The 22033-nt window shown below is 41.0% G+C and overlaps 1 protein-coding gene across 3 annotated transcripts in view; it reads right to left on the reverse strand.

The window, feature by feature from the left end:
* Uggt1 (UDP-glucose glycoprotein glucosyltransferase 1) overlaps positions 1-22033 on the reverse strand; it is a 112207-nt gene that overhangs the window by 59490 nt on the left and 30684 nt on the right. For all 3 annotated transcript variants that reach the window (XM_060369855.1, XM_060369853.1, XM_060369854.1), the window contains 8 exons: positions 19129-19228; positions 18025-18085; positions 17284-17375; positions 15005-15155; positions 11966-12085; positions 10444-10529; positions 2808-2943; positions 1300-1431 (listed from right to left, as the gene is read on the reverse strand). In XM_060369855.1, coding sequence (XP_060225838.1) covers positions 1300-1431; positions 2808-2943; positions 10444-10529; positions 11966-12085; positions 15005-15155; positions 17284-17375; positions 18025-18085; positions 19129-19228 — 878 coding nt within the window. The remainder of the gene's footprint in view (positions 1-1299; positions 1432-2807; positions 2944-10443; positions 10530-11965; positions 12086-15004; positions 15156-17283; positions 17376-18024; positions 18086-19128; positions 19229-22033) is intronic.

Consider the following 22033-nt stretch of genomic DNA (forward strand, 5'->3'; position numbering starts at 1 on the left):
CTCAGCGCCCAGCTAGCTAGGCAGCTTTCAAGAAGTGCCACAGAGCCCACTCCAGAGAGCCTGCGGCAGGCAGAGGGATCCTTTCCACATCTTTCCATACTAAGCTGGACTGCAAAAGGGAACAAACTGATTCTTGCAGTTGCTTCCAACCTCCAAAACCTGTTTACTAAGTTATAACTAGTACTTTTTATAGCGCCTTTTAAAAACCAAAGTACAGCACAGTATTTTCTAATGCCTCTTACAATGTAATAATGTTTTGGTTGTAGGTATGTAAATATGTACAAACTGGTCATAAAGTACTCAGTTTTCTGTCACCCCAAAAAAGCTGAAGTCTTTTCTTCTTCCACTTTACATGAGTTTGGAGCCTCACTCAGGTTGCCAGGCTTGTGCAGAAAGCACCTGTATCAACAAGCAATTCTCTTTCTTCTTCTACTTTTTTTGTTTGTTTGTTTTTCAAGATAAGGGATTTTTCTGTGTAATCCTGGTTGCCCTGGAATTCCCTCTAAACACCAGGCTGGCCTTGAACTCAGAGCTCATCTACCTGCCTCTGCCTCCTAAGTACTAGGATTAAAGGTGTGTACCACCACTCTCAGCTAGGTATTACATTTTTTAAAACATACCATCTGGGGCCTGAATAATGCTATAAAATCAATATGGTATATATTATGTTCTGGTTCTATACTTCTGATAGGTTCTATCCAGAACATACTTCTACAAGCACAACTACTATCTTATGAAAAAGTAACTGTTTCCAGGGCTAGAGAGATGGCTCAGAGGTTAAGAGTACTGGCTACTCTTCCAAAGGTCCTAACTTCAATTCCCAGCAACCACATGGTGGCTCACAACCATCTATAGTGAGATCTGGTGCCCAGTTCTGTCCTGCAAGTGTACACACAGCAGAACAATGTATACATAATAAATAAATAAATCTTAAAAAAAAAAAAAGTAACTGTTTCCAGTTTAAAAGTTAACATACAAGTTTAGAAAAATATATACTATTTTCTGAAATATAATTACTTTTCAAAGATTGATAAGTGAGGCCAGTTGTGGTGGCAGCAGCAAGCCTTAATTCCCAGCACTCACAGGGTAGAGCTAGCTGCCCTCTGTGAGCTCAGGCCAGCCAGAGGCTGCACAGTGAGATCCTGTCTCCAAAAATAAGTAACAAGATGTCTGTTTTCAAATTTTCATTTTACAATATCAATAGCCCACTACAGACACCATCCAACCCAAGAAGGACAGCCTGGTGCTACAGTCAAGGTAAAATACCAGAGAAATAAGAACTTCTAAAGAATGTGTTACCTGCCGGTTCTGATCGTAAGCAGAATCAATCCCCAGAATGCTATTCACTTCAACGTATGGGTATTTCTTCTCCAAGACACTGACCACATGTTCAACTTTCACTTTTTCTCCAGTCCTCACCTTGTTATAGATCTAAAGAAAGAAAAACAGGGTCATCAACTACATTAATTAATTAAATCCAAATTTCAAATGTGATAAAATCTCTAAACACATTAAAAAATAATATTCTTCTTAAAAAAAAAATCAAACTGGAGCTTCTTAGCAACACTACCATTTCAATATCCCTCATAAGGGACCTCTGATTAGGAACCCCACAGTTTTCTTTCTTGCCTTTTTTTTTTTTTTTTTAAGGACAGAGTGTCATCATGAAGTCCTGGCTAACCTGGAACTAGTTATATATCAGGCTGGCCTTGAACTCACAAAGATTCCCCTGCACCTGATTACTGGAACTACAGATCTCATCCATTCATAAATACATTCTATCGAAAATGCTTTAAGAAGTACCAGAAGCCAGATGTGGTGGAACACGCCTGAGAGAGCCAGTACCTGGGAAGCTGACAGAGGTAGAGCCAGATCTTGGGCTAGCCTGGGATATGCAAAAAGACCTTATCTCAGAGGGAAAGAAAGCAACCATGTGTGGTGCTGCACACCTGGCACACAAGCAGTGGGGAAGTAAAGGCAGGAGAACCAAGAGATCAAGGTCATCCTCAACTACTTAGTGTTTCAAGGTTAGCCCTGGCTATATGAGACACAGGAGGATGAAGAGGAGCAGAAGGCAAAGGGGGGGGGGGAGATGGAAGAGAAAGAGGCCAAAAAGGAGGATGAGGAGGACAGGGAGGGGGAGGAAAAGGAGGATGAAGACAAGGAGGAGGAGGGGAGGAGAAGAAGGAGAAGGAGGAAGAAGAAGAGGAAAAGAAAGAAGAGGGGGAAAAGGATAAAGAAGAGGGAGAAGAAGAAAAAGAAACAAGGAAGAGGAAAAAGAAATCATAAGATGGTCCCAAAAGAGAAAAGACTGGTTTAAAAGCAAGTAGAGAACATCACACTGCCCACAGGCACTGACTGATGGTGTCCAATAACCGAAGGACAGAGTACTATAATACACCTCTGACTCCTAAAGCACTGCATCTAACGGCTAGCACTGTAGCTCAGCAAGTAAAAGAAATTGCTCAACAAGCCTGATACCCAAGTTTGAGCCCTAGACCCTATGATAGAAAAAGAGAACTCACTTGGAAAGTTGTCCTCTGACCTCCATACAGGTACTGTAGCATATACATGGCCCACCCCATAATAACAAATTCTAAACAATTTTTTAAAACCCACAGCAATATATTACATTCATATCAGTGACTCAATAAGGTATAAAGAATCCTGAAATGTAAAATATAAGAATTCATGTAAGAATTTACTTCACTTTTTCTTTTTACAGAAAAACAAAATATTCCTATCACAAACTGTTTTAGAGTAAGTCAAACTTAAAAAAGTATTTGCCATTTTGAACAAAAACATACATGTGTGAGAGTCTGGAAGGCATGATAAGCATCCACTTCTTGGACAACATAATTATATGCTCTCAGAATAGCAACTCCAGCATCTTGCATCCCATCAACATCTTCAGAGTCACTGACCACAAAGATAAAACCAATCCTGCAGAGGGGAAGAAGAAGAAAGGCACTTAAAGAATGCAATCAGCTGGAGGTGGGTGGGGCCATTGTCCAGCCCTAACCTCGAAGCTCGGCTCACCCCCACCCTAAACAACACTGCCGATGGCACACACACCATTTACAAATACAAGAGTCGGGTCACAGAACAAGTCAGGCTTTTCCCCAGATAAACCTGTTTCAGAGTCTTTATTTCTTCACCGACAGGAAGAACACTGCTACAGTGATAGGTAGAAATTCTGTTCTGCCTATCAACTGGAAGACAGTAGAAACTGCTCAACTATGAAGAGCACTGGCTGCTCTCACAGAGCACCTGGGTTCTAATCCCAGCACCAGACTCGGATGGCTCAGAAGCACCTGGAACTCAAGCTGCAGGGTATACGGTGTCCAATTCTGGCCTTTGTAGATACTGCAGATATGCGGTGCACACACAAACAGACAGGCACATACACATACAGAATAAATAAACTCATTTTAAAACCCCAGAAATTGGGGAGTTAAAAATTTTAAATATTGCCCTGCAGACTATCAATGCAGATGCTGAGACTTATGGGCAACCTTTGGGCAGAGTGCAGGGAATCTTAGGAAAGAAGTGGGAAACAGTAAGATCTGGAGAGAACAGGAACTCCACAAGGAAAGCAACACAACCAAAAATTCTGCGCACAGGGATCCTTCCTGACACTGATACTCCAACCAAGGACTATGCATGGAGATAACCTAAGACCCCTGCACAGATGTAGCCCATGGCAGTTCAGTGTCCAAGTGGGTTCCACTGTAATAGGAACAGGGATTGCCTCTGACATGAACTGATTGGCCTGCTCTTTAATTACCTCCCCCTGAGGGGGAAGCAGCATTACCAGGCCACAGAAGAAGACAGTGCAGCCACTCTTGATGAGACCTAATAGACTAGGAAGGAAAAGAAGACACCCCCCCCATCAATGGACTTGGGAAGGGGCATGCATGCAGAGGGTGGAGGAAAGGAGGGATTGGGATGGGAGGAGAAAGGGAACCACTCGGGGAATACAAAGTGAATAAAGTATAATTAATAAAGAATTTTAAAAATTTTAATTAAAAAAAGAGAGAAAAAAATTTTAAATATAACTAAAGCAGTATAAAAGCTAGACATGGCAGTGTGTGCCTTTAATCCCAGCACCCAGGAGGCAGAAGTGAGGTCAAAGCCAGCCTGGTCTACATAGTTCTAGGACAAGCAGAGCCACATGGTGAGACACTGCCTTGAAAATCCCAAACCCACACAGAACCAAAACAAGATACCTGCTTTGGTGGAAGAAGAAGAAGAAGAAAAAAAAAAAAAAACTAACAAGAGAAGGAAAAGAAAAACCATTGACTAGCAAGCAAACTTTTGAATAACACCCATCTGAAAAATAACAGGTATCCAAAATACAAAAATGACTCTTGATAGTCAGTATTAAACAACAAAGTTTTTAAACAGGCTAAAGAAGCTGGGCATAGTAGCGCACACCTGTAATCCCAGCACCTGGGAGAGCTGAGGCAGCAGGACAAGGTGTTTGAGGTTAACCCCAAGCTACATATTGAGTTTCAAGTCAGCCTGGGCTACACAGCAAGGTAATGTCTTCAAAAGGCCATATGAACAAATAAATGATGAACATTTCTGAGTAGACCCTCACAAAATGAAACAGTAAGATCACTACCATTATAGAATCATAAATAAACATGACTTATCACTATACATCTACTGGAATGGCCAAGCACTGAAAGCAACGGGGATTCCCAAGTCATTGTCGGTGCTTCAGTAACGACTGCTCAGATTTGGAAAAAACAGCTTGCAGGCTCTGGTTAGCAGGTCATCACCACCACGAGCTAAGCAAGTGAAGAACTACGTCCATCCTCCACCACCCTGCAGCACCCTGCAGGAATGAAGGATTCCTGTGGGAGGACCTGGCCTCCTGAGAGTGCGGGCCAGGTGGTCCTGGGCTGTGTAAGACGATGAGCTGAGTAAGCCCTGGGGAACGAGACAGTGGGCAGGCGTTCCTCCATGCTCTCTGCTCCCGTTCCTGCCCAGAACCCCTGCTCTGACTGGTCTTCATGCAGGACTGTGAGCAGTAAGATGAAATGCGCCCTTTCCTCCCTGGGTTTCTTTTGACAACAGAAAGCAAATGAAAACAGAAAGTGGTAGCAGGATTAGTGGGTACTGCTGTGACACATGGCCATGTAGATTTGGGGAAGATTGTGGAAGTATTTAGAACTCAAGGCTGAAAAAAACATTGAGTGTTCAAAGTTTAATGGGCTGTTCTGTGAAAGCTAGGAAGATAAGATAGTTGAAAGAAATGCCTAGCTTGTAAAGTTTCAGAGAAGCAAAAACTCTGTCAGGACTATTTATGTAAGTATTCTGAATTATGATATGTGGTTTCTGGTCAGCAGAAGAATCAACTGTGTTTAACAAGAGACCAGAACCACTTAAGTGAAACCTTGGCTTTCTTTTGACAACTGATGTTAGCTGAGGCTAAAAGATCAGCTGTGGTTCATAAGAGACCAGCATGACAGAGGTAAAGATCTTCAGTTTCTGAAGGGTCAGCATAGAGACACTGTGGTACAGAGGACCAAGGCTGCATCCCAAGCTGACAGCCAAATATGATGCTGGGGAAGAGTCTCACACACGGTCCTGGTTTGAAGGCATGAACAGGTCAGGTAAAGCAGCTGAGGCCCGGTGCAGGGAGAAGCCAGGAGAGGCCAGAGGTGGAGACCCAGCGCTAAAGAGTCATGAAGAAGCTGAGGCTTGCACTGTGAGAAGCTAAAAGTCCAAGGGTGAGACGCAGCCTTAGCTGCAGTAGAGACCTCACGAATGAAGTGGCAATGGAGAGAACATGTACCCTCAGCTACAGTAGAGCGCCAGCATACTGGAGATGGCAGCTCTGTGGGATGACCACCGAGAACCCAACAGCGAAGTGAGGTTCGTCTGAGTCGGTAAGAAAAGCTGTGTGCTGTGCATGGCAGACCTAACGAGTGGGGCTGCCCACGCCTTCTGGGGCCCAGAAAATCATGAGTCCTAGATATCAGACACTGAGCTACTTACACTGTTGGATTCTGATTTTGTTTTGACCTGACTGTAACTGTTCCCTAGTTCTTCCTTCTTGGAATAAGAAATATGTACCTCTTTTTTACTTTATAGAAGCTCACAGCTGAGGGTCTGGATTTTTAAAGAGATGCTAGATATTCTGAAGACAATGAATCTGTAGAAATATTTATTTTTAGTTATGTGCATTGTGGGGAGGCATGTTCACAGGAGTGCAGTCACAGGTAGTTGTGAGCTCCTGTTGTGAGTGCTGGCAATCAAACTTGGATTCTCCGGAACAGCAGTCGATGGTCTAACTGCGAGAAATCTCTCTAGACCCTGAGGTTGAACTTTTTTTTTAATGCTTTATCTGTTTTATGTATATGAATTCGCTATCTGCATGCACAACTACATGCCAAAAGAGGGCATCAGATCACATTATAGATGGTTGTGAGCCACCATGTGGTTGCTGGGAATTGAACTCAGGACCTCTGGAAGAAGAATCAATGCTCTTAACCTCTGAGCCATCTCTCCAGCCCAGCATTAAACTTTTAAGTAAAGAATTTTCAAAGACTGTATAATTTTTAAAAGTTAGACTGAACTTTAAAATGTTATATTAACATTAACATGAGATCTTGGGACAAAAAAGAAAGGAAAGGTTATGACTTAATAGTGACATATTTGTGTGTTAAGCTGACAAAGTGTCCGTTGTGCTGGTAAGCTTTTGTCATCTTGACAGAAACATAGCTATACCTGGGGAGAGGGAGGTCTCAGTTGAGGAATGACTTCCAGAATACTGTCCTATGAGCATGTCAATGGGCAGTTCCTTGATCAGGGTTGATATGGGAGAGCTAGCCCACTACAGGCAGTGCCAACCCCTGGTAGGTCATTCTGGGTTACATAAGAAAGCAAGTTGAGCAAGACTCCAGGAGCAAGCCAGTAAGCAGCATTCCTCCATGGCTTTTTTCAGTTCTTGCCTCCAGGTACCCGCCTAGAGTTCCTGCCCTGACTTCGTGATGGACTGTAAACTGTAAGATGAAATAGATCCTTTTCTGCCCAAGTTGCTTCTGTCATGGTGTCTCCCAGAGCAATAGAAAGCAGACTAAAACAATGTCCTTCAAAGGTGAAAGGATAAACAAACTGTGGTATAATCACATAGTGAAATACTACTCAGTGATTAAAAGAAATTAGGAGACTAGGGTGGTGGCACATGCCTGTAACCCAAGCACATGGGAAGCTGAGTCAGGAGAATCAGCAATTCTAGGCCAGTCTGGATTACACTGATGGATAGTTGGATAGATGGATCAATGGATGGATAAAATTATGTATCAATTCTCACAACTAAATAACCTGAACTGCTCATTGCCAAATGAAATAAGTCAGTCTAAAGAGCTATATAGCTGTAATTATGTGACATTCTGAAAAAGATAAAAAACTATGATGACAGTTAAAATCAGTAGTGTCCAAAGATTCAAGTTAATGGAGGGAAGGGCAAACAGGAGGCACAGGGGACTTTTACAGCAGGGATTTTAGCTAGTATGACACTACAGTTGATAGTGTTAATATATTTATCTGCCAAAATCCATAGCATGAGCAAAATCAACAATGAACCAGCTATCAACACGATTTGGTTTTTACTTATTTATTAGGTTCCACTGAAACAAACTATGTATAATCTATATCTATAACCTATAAATCCCAGGCTGGTCTCAAACTTGGGATTCTCCTGCCTCTGTCTCCCAAGTGCTGCGAATACAGGCCTGTATCAGCAGGCCCAGCTAAGGGGGCTTCTTCTTCCATTGTTGTTATTTTGAAGCAGGGTCTCACTATATAGTTCAGGGTCTCCTGGAACTCACTTTGTAGATCAGGCGGTTTCAAACTCACAGACACACACCTGGTTCTACCCCCCATATGCTAGAATTAAAAGCATGCACCACCAAGCCCAGTTTTGATAACTGTACACAATGGAATTTGATTCAACAGCAAAGTGAAATTATGAGACCTGTACAGAAATGGGTGGAATGGGAGAGAATATTAAACAAAATAAGCCAGACTCTGAATTAAAATGCATGCACGGGCACATGAGTCCATACACACGGTGGGAAGGGTTGCATATAAAACATAAATTGCAAGAGAGGGCTATTCTTGTTGTCAACTTGACACAACTGGGAAAAGGAGCCTCAACTCAGGGACTGCCTGCCGGGTTAGACTGTAGTCACATCTGTACGACTTTTCTTGACTGCGGATTGATATGGGAAGGACCATCCATCCCACTGTGGGTGGTACATGTTAGGCAAGTGGGCTAGCTGATACAAAAGCTGGCTGAGCAAGCCAGAAGAAGCACGCCTGTAAGAAGCATTGCCATGTGGTCTCTGCTTTAGTTTCTGCTGAGGGCTCCTGCCATAGCTGCCTATGATGATGGGCTGTAGCTGAAATAAAGCCTTTCTTCTACAAGTAGCTTTGGGTCATGGTGTCTTATCACGGCAACAGTAGCACAAACAAGAAGGCACACATACACACAAGAACAATACAGACAGAAGCATGGGGAAGGGGACAGCAGCAGAAGAGAAGAACACAGACTGATGGAGGTGAGTATGAGCAAGCGATGGTGACACTAAGTATAAAAATGTAAGTAACAGGAACATATTTGTCAAATATGAACTGTTAATAGCAGGCCGGATGTGGTAGCACATGCCTATGATCTCAGCACTTGAGCAGCAAAGGCAGGGGCAGGAGGGTATCGCTGAGTCCTATGTCAGCCTGCTCTACATAGTAAGAGCCTATCTCAAAACCAGAAGTTAACATTGGTTATTGAGTGATGTGTATGTGCCTGTATGCAGGCATGTGTACACAGATTTGTTTTCAGGTTAACTCTTATTTTTTAAAACTTCACTCATGACATAAACTATGTAATTGGAAAGAAAGGCCTAATCATCTTTAGGTAGGCACACATACCATTTGACACCTAATTATATCACCAGAGCATGATCATTATCTCTTTAAAACTTCCCATGGCCAGTGTCTAGTTGGGCGTCAGCTTTTCTTTAGGTCAGGCAAAAACTTGAGGCTTCTGTGTGTCCTGGATCCCTCCCTTACTAGATAACCCTGGAGATGTCTGCCTCCTTTCCAGAGCTTTATCAATACCACAGGGAGAACCAGATTCCCCACACCGAGAGTAAAATCTACCTATCAGCCAGGCTCCTCTTCAATGCTCACATGACACCTCTCATTTCTCCAGGGCTCAAGCACCTTTCCCCCCTACATTTGTAATCTTCCTGTCCCTCAGTACAACTGAACAAATGTTTAGTTAGTGTCCACTGTGTACCATGAATCAATTTACATGTTTGCAGATTCCCCTTTATATAAAACATAGCTATAGTTATAATTTAGCAAAATTTTTCGCCATTTGTCAGGTGGTATTCAAATATAAATGAAAATTTCATTGCACTCAATAATCTCTGCTTTTTCTGATCTTGATAATCCTCATTTTTTCAAAGCTCCTGGAAAACCCAGGTCCTTCCCACACAGTTCCATGTTTCCTAAAGAGCTTGATTAACTCTTACAGCCATTAAAGGCATGCGAAAGTTTTGCTGCGAGAAGACAAACAGGGCCGATAGCATTCATACAAGCAGACCACATTTCGTTCAGTATTAGGTGGTGAACACATCAGAATGTTTAGTAGAAGCTCTTTTTTCCATTAGTGTCTTCATTTTTAAGAACTCAAGTTTCAGCAGGTGTAGAGGTACACACCTTTAATCCCAGCACTTGGGAGGCAGAAGCAGGTGGATCTCTGAGTTCAAGGCCAGCCTGGTCTACACAGTGAGTTCCAGAAGAGTCAGAGCTACATAGTAAGCCCCTGTCTTAAAAACAAAACAAGACAAAAAGGAACTCAAATTTTATCTACTTGTAAAATTACAAGAATTATCATAGTAAGTGAAATTATCTTAACACATAAACATATGTATTGTGTTTTATATTCTTATTTATTTATTTATTTAGAAAGAAGAAAAAAACAGGGGAAACCTAGCTACATGGTGTCCAGTAGGCAGACATGCCAATATAACATCTGTCTGTATCTATAGAATCTATAGAAGGCTATGTAACAATCTAAAGCATTTAGTTCTTGAAAACCTAACAAAAGCCACTAGCAAAGCACTATCTGCTGAAATAGAAGCAAGCTTTTCTATCTAGATAAGCATCTAGGAAAACTCCCTTCCAATAGGAAGCAAGTGAAGACCACAAACTATTTTTACACGGCTAGCTGTTAATAATTCAATGGTGGTAAGCATCTCCGTGTTGAGAATTAAATTCTCAGTCCCAAAAGACACAGGCATCTTACCAAGCAGAAGATAAAACTGCCATTAGCGAATCCACTATTAATTATACTACAATTAGTGAAACCAGTCATGTAATCCAAATAACAAACCAAACCTCAGCCAAATGACCCAGTGTTACCTGAGTGGTATGTGATTGCTGAGAAACATTTCAGCTATGCTAACCAATTCGGATGTGGTCTCATGTACAGGATCAACAATAAAAACCTGCCAGAGGAAAAAGAAAAAGAACCTATGAAATGGCAATCAAGCATTCCTGGGCCAAGAGAAATGACATGAATTGTCAACCACTGAGGCCAATCTTTCTCAAAATGCTACCAAACCACATATAAGAGGCTTATACGTAAAAACAGCATCTGCCACCCTCAACATGCAAAGATTGTGGAAGTAAGAGAAGATTTCACTGGTGACAGTCAGAAATTTGAGTTTGCTTTGATGTGACTGTGATTGGTTCTTCCCCTGAACCCAGAAAACTCATAATTTATTTTTTTTATAGGAGATTACTATTGATGAGACTCTAGACATTTAAAGAGATGTTGGATATTTTAAAGAGAACTTGAACTTTAAAAGCATCAGCATTTTTTAAAGACAGTGGAACTTTCAAGGATTTGCTATGTTTAATATTGTGGTATTAATATAACATCATAGGAACAGACAAGAAAGGAAAGTTTACGGTTTAATAGTGATGTGTTTGTGTGTCAAGGTGATAATGTGTCAGTTGTGTTAGTTCCTGTTTTGTTAATAACTGACACAGCTAGAGTAATTTCAGAACCCTCAAATAAAATAAAATGCCTCCATATGTGAGCAATCTGTGAGGGTATTTTCTTGATTTACGATTGGGGTGGAAGAGCCTATCCCCCTGTGGGTAGTGCCATCCTAGATTGTATAAGAAAGCAGGGGAAGCAGGTCATGAGGGCAAAGCAGTAAGCCGCTTCCCTCCATGGCCTCCGCTTAGTTCCTGCTTTGACTTCCTGACCTAATTTCCATTCACAGTGAAGGATCAGCTGTAAGGAAATAAACTCCTTCCTTGCTTTTGGTCATGGAGTTTATCACAGCAATGGGAACAAACTGAATGCCCTAATTAAAGTCAATGTTTCACAAGAAAGAGCAAGTGGGGGTATCACACCAGGAGTCCTAACATAGGGACCAAAATATCTCATGGCCTTGAGGACACACTGGGAATTACAACTGCGTCCACTGAGTGAGGTATTGATGCATTCGTTTCTCAAGTACAGTTCCCAAGTGTCCCACTAGGTTTATGTCACCTCCTTTCTTTTATTTAAGATTAAAAATCTGACCCAATGACCAAGTTGTAACTTTAAGTAAAAAGAAGCCAATTAACATATATACAAATAATAAGATATAAAAGCAGTAGACACATATCTTTTGAATAAAAAACAAAAACTATCTCAAAACCCATACAGCCCTTCTATAAACCTAAAACTGCCCTCGGAAAGCAAAGTCTAAAATGTAAAAACATAAAGTGGCCCAGTGTAAAACTTCAGTCCCACTGACGTCACATGAACATGCTCCAAAGCTCTTTCTGCCTGAACACTGTGCTCAAATAAAGAGAAAGGCGAGCATTCTATTTTTGATGGAAGAGTAAGAGGCAGCAAGGAGGAGCAGGCGGGAGTCTCACTCACCATGTTGTGCAGGTTTTTCCTGATCTGCCGTATCACGCCAGGAAAGGTGGGGCGAAGCAACTCCTGCAAGCTCGAGGGCCACGAGTTGTATCGGCTGTCAACCTCTAGGTTGTTGACCCACTTGAACAAAAACCACAGCATGCACGCACATTAGCCATTGACGGAAAAGGACACTAACGAGACTTTAATAATCACTCAGTAGATGGGCATGGTGGCACATGCCCATAATCCCAGCACTCGGGAGGTAGAGACAGGACAATCAGGTATTCAGCTGTCCATAAAGAGTTGGCAGCCTGAGCTTTACAAGACCTTGTCTCCACTAAGTACAAAAGCGTAAGAGACAAGACTGTTGTCAAATACACAAGATTGAATACAAAAATGAGTAACTACAACACAGCCATAAAATAGGTAAAGCTATCTGCAATCAACACAACCAGTAGCAATAAATACAATTAAAAAGAATCAAGGAATCCACAGGAAATGAGACAAAAATAAAAATAATAAATCTACACAGGAATCACGAGTGGTCAGTTAATATAAGGAAGATATACAACTTCAATCTCAAACTGGAAGGTCAACAAAACCACAAGGAAACATCCCATTCATTAAATTGGAAAAAGTTAACAGTTTGTCAATACCTAAGACTAGGCAAACACATAGAACACACAGGAACCCGCAGGCTATGGTGGTGTCTGCAACACTCATTTAAAAAAGTAGACAGAATAAAACTGAAGACCCGAATAGAACCACCAAGTACTTCACATCCAGGTAGCCATCCCAACTGAATTCTCACACGTACAGGGGGATCGGGCACAGAGAGACCCAAAATGGCAGTATCTCCAACAATAGGAAGGCAGAAAGAAAAACACATGAACAGTAAACACATGTTGTTTGGATAAGAGAGCAGAAGAAATATGAAGATAGTTTCCTGCTTGTGTGTGCGGCATGCCCTGGGAGGATACACAAGCAACTGTTCATGCTAGCTACCTCTGGGAGGAAAGATGGCCAGTGAGGAAACTACTATGTACCTTCCGTGCTGGCTAGTCTATGTCAACCTGACACAAGTTAAAAGTTCTCTGAAAAGAGGGAAGCTCAACTGAGAAAATGCCTCCATAGATCCAGAGGTAGGCCATTTTCTATGATCAATGGGGGAGGGCTCCACCCACAGAGGGTGTGGGCTGGTGGCCTTGGGTTCTATATGAAAGTAGGCTGAGCAAGCCATGAGGAGCAAGCAGTAAGCAGCACCCTCCATGGTCTCTGCATCAGCTCCTGCCTCCAGGTTCCTGCCCTGCTTGAGTCCTGTCCTGATTTTCTTCAGTGATGAACAGTGCTGTGGAAGTGTGAGCCAAATAAACCCTTTCCTCCCCAGCTTGCTTTTTGGTCATCACAGCAAAAGAAACCATGACTAAGACACCTTTTATATATCTTAAATTTTGAGCTATAAAGGTATAAATGGTGTTCTTTAAAAAAAAATTAAGTAAATATTTTAAAAATACATCTTAAAAACGTAGCAAGGGGAACCCTCACACAATGTTGGTATCTGCAGTTCTCAGTTTAGTCTAATCAACCTAATAAACCTAAAGACCTTTCAAACCAGCGTCCTCTCTACAAGTCTTTTTAAAAGCTTGTTAAATGAAAGATTTTCTAGCAATGGGAATTTGCTTGTTTGTTCTGTTTTTTGAGACAGGGTCTTACTATGTAGCCCTGACTGTCCTAGAACTCACTATGTAGCCCAGACTGGCCTCAAACTCACAGAGATCCACCTGCCTCTGCCTCCTGACTGCTGGGATTAAAAAGGCTTGTGCCACCATACCTGGCAGTATGAATAATTTAAAAACACAATTAAAATGTTCTTAATTACCTGATTTAAAAGGACTTTAATTATTATTTGCTGTATGAGCTATCTGGGCCTTGTCATCTATAAAAAGAGTGTGGAGAATGAAGCCCTTAGGGATGAGTATGAAAATAAAATTGGAGTTATGGGGAAAAAAGGATGTAGATGTAAAACACCAACAAACCAGACTGTGAAAATAAAAAAATTATGGTTATTAATCTCTTTATTATGTTATTTTCTTTATTCTTTATAAGCAAAACCATTTTGTCTGAAATCAAACCATATGCATCAAAAACACACAATGGTTATATCACCAAGTGAGAATGGTGGTAAAGAGGCTTTCACATCTATGAATACACTGGGCTGTATCCATGGCTATCCTGGGACACATGTGGCTGCCAGGCTGCAGGACGGACATGCCCAGTGCACGGTATGATCTCTCTTCAAGAAAATGCCTCTAAAAGAAGGCTGGACCGAAACCAAGGGGAAAGATTAAGTGCCACCATTTCCCACATTCTTTTTACAGATGACAGAGACACAGAGATCATGCAGATAATAAGGTCCTTTTAAATAATGCTACTGACTGGGAACATATGCCCTAATAATAGTTTCAAATTATGCATGTTGTCATAAAGTCACAGAAAACTTAGACAAAAATGGGAAAGCCCAAACACTGTTTCCCAAGACGTTCAACTGAATCCCATGACTATAACATGATGGAGTAGATGCTCGTTTAAGATTTATTTTCATTTTTTCTTTTTTTTTAATTCTTTGAGTTTTATATAGGTATGTGCACAAGGGCAGGTGCCCACAGGCTAGAGCTATCTGATCCCCCTAGAGCTGAAGTCACAGGTGATTATAGAACACCACACATGAGTTCCGGAACTGAACTCAGGTCCTCGGCTAGAGCAGTATAGGCTCTTAACTGCTGAATCATCTCTCCAGCCCTAGAAAAATGCTTCTTCCTCAGAATGGTTCAAAAACAATTTTTTAGAGCATGTGAAAACCTATCTTATTCCCAGAGTGGTGGTGCATGCCTTTAATCCCAGAAAGAGACAGATAGACAGACAGACAGATGGAATGGGTCATTTTATTACAAAATACAGTCTCACATAATAAACTTTTAAACTTTGATAAAACACAAGTTAAAAAGCTGTAAGGGGCCTGAGCAGAAAGCCTCAGGACCACTCCAAGTGAGTACTCACGGAGATAGCAGGACTCCTGATGTCCACGGCATAGTCGGTCTCAGAGGGCTGGATGTTCAGCTTCAAAATATTGTGCAGAGAAAGGCCTTCTATCCCCAGTGTGTGCAAACCCTCCATTACCCGGGCTTCATTCCTCAGTGTATCAAACAGACTGCGGGAAAAACAGGACGTCTAGCTGAGCGTGGGAAATTACATGGGGGTAGAGCACCTGCCCAGCAGCGGAGGCCAGCATTCTATTCACAACATACAGCTCACACACACAGCCTGATGAGATTTAGGAGGGGAAGAAAACTTAAGAAAGCTCTACTGTGAAAAAAAAAACAAAACCTATCAGCTCAAAATTGAGTGCTAAAGCAAATCAACTGAAGATCCAAGAGAACAGAGCTCCTCCGCTTCTTCATCTGTCAGAGGATGGTGGCCAGCAGGAGGGCGTGCTTTCCTGGTCCTGTTGACTGACGTTCTCAGTGGATGCGCAATTATCTCTCAATATAAACTTGGGTTATCTCTGTATAAATAATGAAACAGCCCTCAATGCATAGTTCATACTGCAAGATATGTGGGTGGAGGAATGTGTATACACATGTTGTATGTGAGCATGGTGGCCAGCGGTCAACGTTAGGATCTTCTGTGGCTCTCCACCTTATTTTTCGAGGCAGAATCTCTCTCCCACTGATCCTGAAGTTTACTGATCCAGCAAGACTAGCTAGCCAGAATGCTCCACAGATCCTCCTGTCTCCACCTCCCCAGCAGTAGGACTGTGTGTGCCACAAAACCTAGCATTTTATGTAGGATCTCAGGGCCCAAGCACTTCAATGACTAAGCCAGCTCCCAGCCCTATACCACATGTTTTGTTTGTTTTTTTAATAAATTTACTTATTTACTGTATATGTATGTGCTTCTGCACATGTGAGATCAAAAGAAAACTTTGTGGATTCAGTTCTGTCCTTCCACCTTTACATGGAATCCAGGGACTGAATGGAGGTACACCATATGAATCCATAATTATCTTAAAATTTAAAAACACAGAGAGCACAAACACAGAGAGCACATTATATCTTCAATGTGTGTTCTACTATCAGGCACAGGTATACACATACACACACAATGAGAATGGAAAAGTCTCCTGGGAGCAGAAGAGATGAGAAGCTAACAAGGTGACTGAAACTTTATTTATAGTCTGAATTATACTTTGTATTTAATTGTACTCTGTATTATACTCTATTCCTTATACTCTGTATTATTTAAGATTGTAACAATCAACCTCTTAGTTTCCAATAATCTGAATTATTTTTTTAATTTACTCAACAAAGACACATGATGAACAATATTCTAAATATTCATTTTACTAACTTATCACTAGATCTATTATAACACAAATGGGTGTGAAGTTAATTCCCAGGTTACTTCTGTTAATTCCAAAGATAACACTGTAAAACTATTTCTCCTAAAGCAGTAACAACCGCTTTTGTTTTTACTATTATAAAATCATAGCAATAACTGTACTGCTATTAATTCCGTGGATATAATCTGAGTTCTGCTTGTCCACTGCCCCAAATGCATACTGACAATTTAGGGCTCCACGAGACTTCATTCCATTTTATGAACAACAAGAAAAGACAAGTATCCAAAGCCACATGTTGTGTTACATGCCTGTCATCCCAGCCTTTAGCAGGCAGAGGCAGAAGGATCAGCCAAGGTCATCTTCAGAAAGCTGGGAGACCAGCCTGAGCTAGTAAGTCCCTGCCTCAAAAACCTAACAATTTTTTAAAGTGAATATTAAAAAAAAAAAAAAAAAAAAAATATTGTTTTTTTAATGCCTTGTGAAACAGGAGAGGAGGAACTATGATTACTTCATGCTTCTCAGAATCAAAAGCTCTTTCCAATGCTTCTACACTTAACAAGAAAACTACAGCTCCAAAGAGACATCCTTAATAAAAAACACTCAAGCCAGCTGGACGGTGGTGGTAATCCCAGAACTCTGGAGGCAGAGGCAGGTGGATCTCTGTGAGTTCAAGTCCAGGCTGGTCTACAGAGTGAGTTCCTGGACAACCAGGGCTAAAACAGAGAAACCCTGTCAAAAAAAAAAAAAAAAAATCACTCAAGCCTTGCACATGCATTGTTCTACAAGATGGCAAAGGATCATGCCACTGCCTGCCCCAGTCACAGCATGGGCCACCTCCAGCGAGCATTATAAGCTCATGCCACATCGAGGAGAAACACAAACCTCAAGACAACAGTTATAAAACCTTACAGACAGACAGAGAGATTATTACCCGTACCTGAATATATCCTGGGTATCTAAATCAATATGCAGTCCATTGATGAAGAGAGCTGAATCTCCGGGCTGTAGTCCTATAGTTCCTTTGAAATACTGAAAACACAGAAAACACTCATTGTTCCTGGGGTTTATCACCCGCACATCCTGACATGCTGAGGCTGGCTTAGAGTCCTGTCTATATTTTCTCCTGGACCCTTCTGAGCATCCACTACAGTGAGTGAAGATGATGCTTTACTGGGGCGCCATCTTTTCCCTTTCCTCCTTCCTTCATTCTGATGATCACACAACTATTTCTATAATGTTGACCATGCAAGGATGCCAAGTGCTAAGGCTCCCTTATCAAAAAAGAAAAACAGAATGCCCAGGCAGTGACTCAATGGATAAAGAAAGTGCTTGCAATGCAAGAAGGACTGGAATTCAGATCCCCAGACCCACAGAAAGGCCAGGCAGGCAAGCATAGCAATTGCCCTGTAACCTTAGCAGGCAGGAATGAAAATGGCTTAAAGAAAGACTACTCAGAAAAGAGGCTTAAAAAAAGACTACTCCCAATTGACCCCAACCCCAACCCCCAATCGAGAGGCTGTTCTCCTAACTTTCCTTTTAAAAAAATACTACATAATAGTATTACTAAATGGAATACTTTTATTAAACAAGACTAATTTAATTCAAGTATCTTCATTTTTTTTTTTTAAAGATACAACACAGAAAAGAAAGCTAAGTATTTTCTACCAGTTACTAATACCTTCTGGTTTTCTTCCACCTCCGCTCTAAGCTGTGCGCTCACAGCTGTTTTTGTTATTGCTCTAAAAAAATAAAAATATAATCAATCAGTGCTTGGCTTAGCATGCCATATAAAGGTATTTAATTTCCCTATTTTTAAACATGAAACATATGGTCAGTAATGGTCAGTACATTACAAAAGAACTTAGTAAACCATGCAGCTCTCCAGCTGGCAAATGTATTTCACCCCACCAATGTACAGATTTCCATTACTATAAGACAACACAGCAAAGGAAAGCTGCACAGTGACTGACAGCAGGTGACAAGTCCAGCTGCTTCCAAGTTCTTCCCTGTGGCTGTACTCCTCAGGTGACACTGAGTGCTCACAGCCAGCACTGGATGCACTACAGAGACTGCTGTCCTAGTAAGTGGAGGCTGAACCCTGCCTGTGTGTCTGCCAGAAGCATGATGGACTGAGAAATCTTACACAGGCACTGCACAGTAAAAAAGGAGCTTACCTATGAAAGCCTCAGGCCGGAACTTAAACCAGTGCACTTAGTGATTGGAGACAAAGACATCTGTCAAAAGTTTCTAAGAATTTGGCTTTTAGGCAATTTTGCCTTACATTCATAGGACAAGTAACATTACAGAACATAGCAATCCGAAAATCCAAAATACTCTGCTATAAAGATCAAGTCAGTCTCCCTGAGTCTGTTTCTAAACCAGGATCCTGATCATCTCCTCCTCTTCTTCCTCTCTTCAGCAGTACTGGGGTCTTGTGCAAATGAGGCAAGTGTTCTGCCACTGAGACCTGAACGGAGCCCTTCTTCATCACACCGAGCCCTTCTTCATCAAGACTCAAAACGGCAGTCTGGGCCAAACTCCAGATTAGCTAATCTGGCATACGTGGGGCAGTGCCAAGAACATCTAAACCCTCACTCTTCCACCACACAACCAACAATGTTGTCATCTTCTTAGAAAGAGGACTCCAGTCACAACAGCAGTTACACACAGGTTTCCTTCAAACCATTTTTACATTTTAGTTACATCATGTTCTATGCAAACATGCAATTAACAGGGAATGGTGTTAATGACAGGTATGTATCACGACCTTAGTGGATGTTACCTGGCTTTGGTAGGAAAATTCTGGCTAATATCCTTCATCACCACCAAAGCTAACTCTACAGGAGCAGCCAAGATGCGGGCAGCAGTCTGGAAACTGAGATCTGCAACAGTGCCAAGTATGGATGTTAGAACATATGAATCCAAAGTAATGACAGCAGGCCAAGATCCCCAATACTACCAACAATCCCCTGACAGTGAAGAATGCCTTAGAGTGCAACACTCCAGAGGGTGCCCGCAGCTTAGTTCAGATCTCATTCACATCATGGACCCCTGGAGTTTTTACTGAGTGTTCATGAGCTACATCCACAAAATCCCAGGGCACACACCAACACATTTAGCAGAAGCAAACCTGAGCAGTGGCTGGGCTCTCCACAATTGGTGGCTTCTGATGGGTGTGCAGGTAGAAAAAGACTCACCTTCCTTGGGGTGGGGGTGGAGGGAACCGAGGGAAGTTTGACCATAATCCAGTGAGTATATGGATAACACAAAATGAACTTTGGTTGGTGGGGGAAGTGGGTGGGTGTTGTGGAGAAGGTCATGGAGGAGAAGGGGGAGGACATGGTAGGACTGGGAGGACAGCATGATCACGATGCATGATATGAGATTCTTAAATAATCAATTTTTTGTAAACATTATTTAGCAAATCCTCAGGAAAACTATCTTGAGAATAATTAAGAACACTCTCTACAACAGAAAAGTGCACATATGTTTTATGCCTATGTATTTTTAACATTTTACTGATAAACAGTTTAAGAAATGTAATGCATACAGGAAACCAACTCGATGGCTCAGTGAGTAGAGGTGCTTGCTTCCTACAATGCAAGCCTCATTAGTTGAAATCAGCTTCTTGAAACCCAAATTAAGGTACAGAAACCAAACACTACAAAGTTGTCTCTAACCCTGACACAGGCACTATGGCACACCAGCCTACATATTCACAGTGATAATAAATATATTTTAAAATGCATGCAAGGCCGTGGTTATATCTCAGTGGAAGAGTGCATATAATATGTGAGGCACAAGATCCAACCCTCAGCACTATTAAAAACAAAAGTATAAACCTAAAAGCAAAAATCGACACTTAGGTTTTTAAAATGTATGCATGAAAGAACATAAAAACCAGCTAAATATTTGTGGTATTATAAGATTATGTATCTGATCCCAAAAAGATGTATAGACATCACTGCAACCTAATATGATTGATTTACAGGGGATTTCCTTTCTTCCTCATAACATTCTGGCTTTAAAATCTGTGGTACTTAAATCTTCCAAGTATAGGCATAGATGATGGAGAAGAATCCCAGGTCATTGGCATAAGCCAGATGATCTTCAACAAGATCGCAGAAGAAAACTTCCCCAAACTGAGGAGAGAAACAGACACAGATACAAGTACACAGAACACCAAAATACAAGACTGGAAAACAACTTCCAGAGCATATCATAGTTAAAGCACTGAGCATACAGAACCAAGAAAGAGTATGAAAGCTACAAGAGAAAAAAAATACAAGACACATAATAAGGGAAAGCCACCAGAGTAACAAATGATTTCTCAGTAGAAACTCTGAAAGCCAGAAGATCATGGAGCGATGGACACTAAGTTCTAAGAGGCTACAGATGCCAAACGAGGCTACTGTGTCCAGCATAAGTACCCTCCATACTTGAAGGAGAAAACTTTCTGTGGCTAAAAGAATTCCTGTTTACAAAACCAACCCTAAAGATAATACCGAAAGCAGCAATATCAGCCTGAAAGGATGAATAATGATATCTAAAAATCTGCAAAAAGAAAACAAATGATGACACAATTAATGAAACAAAAAGTACAACTGAGGATGGGCATAGTGGCACACCCTACAGAACCTGGGAGGCAGAGACGGGTAGATCTCTGTAAGTCCAAGGCCAACCTAGACTACAAAACGAGCTAGGACAACCAAGGCTGTACAGAGAAAGCCTGTCTCAGAAAAAAGAAAGAAAGAAAAATCCACACCTGTGTTTTATACAAGAAACTCATCTCAGCTTTAAAACGAGACACGACCTCAAAGAGAAAGGATGGGAAAAGGCCCTGCAGGTAAATGGATCAGGAAGCAAACAGGCACTGCTCTCTAGCCACCAAACACTTCACACTAACCTAGAAACTAACCAGAAGACAGGAAGGAGTTTTCATTCTACTCAAGTGAACTGTTAACCAAAACGACATTATAACTAAGCATATATGCATCAAATTCCGGTGTACCAAATTTCATAAAAAACTTGCTACTCAAATAAAAAAAAAAGATTAACATCAATCCAATAATAGTAGGCAATTTTAATACCACACTATCTCCAACAGGAAAAAAAAAAAAAACACAGTAAAAAAGCATGAGAATTAAATAATGTCATACATCAAACGGACTTAACAGATTATGGAGGATTCCACATGAACACCAGAGAATGCACATTCTACTCTTCAGCACATGAGAGCATCTCAAAAACAGACCATATCCTAGCATGCAAAACAAATCTTAACAATTTCAGAAAAACAGAAACAACATCATGTATCCCAACTGACCATAATGCAATAAAACTTAAAATCTATAGCCAGTAAATCTCTAGAAAGTACACAAACTCATGATTAAAAAACTCATTACTGTATGATGAATGGATCAAAGACTAAATCAAAAATTCTAGAACTAAATAAAAATAAAAGCACAGGACAGCAGAAATTTCTGGAGCACCCTGAAGTCAATTAAATTTATAGCTCTAAGTGCTTACATTAAAAAACTAGAAAAAGTAGAAATAAAGGACTTAATTATGCAACTCAAGAATTTAGAAAAGCAAAGCAAAACAAACCCAAATCCAGTAGATGGCAAAAAAAAAAAAAAAAAAAATTAAAATCTGAATCAGAATTTAATAAACTAAGAAAACAATAC

This window comes from Meriones unguiculatus, chromosome 16, assembly GCF_030254825.1.
Source record: "Meriones unguiculatus strain TT.TT164.6M chromosome 16, Bangor_MerUng_6.1, whole genome shotgun sequence".
Taxonomy (NCBI): domain Eukaryota; kingdom Metazoa; phylum Chordata; class Mammalia; order Rodentia; family Muridae; genus Meriones; species Meriones unguiculatus.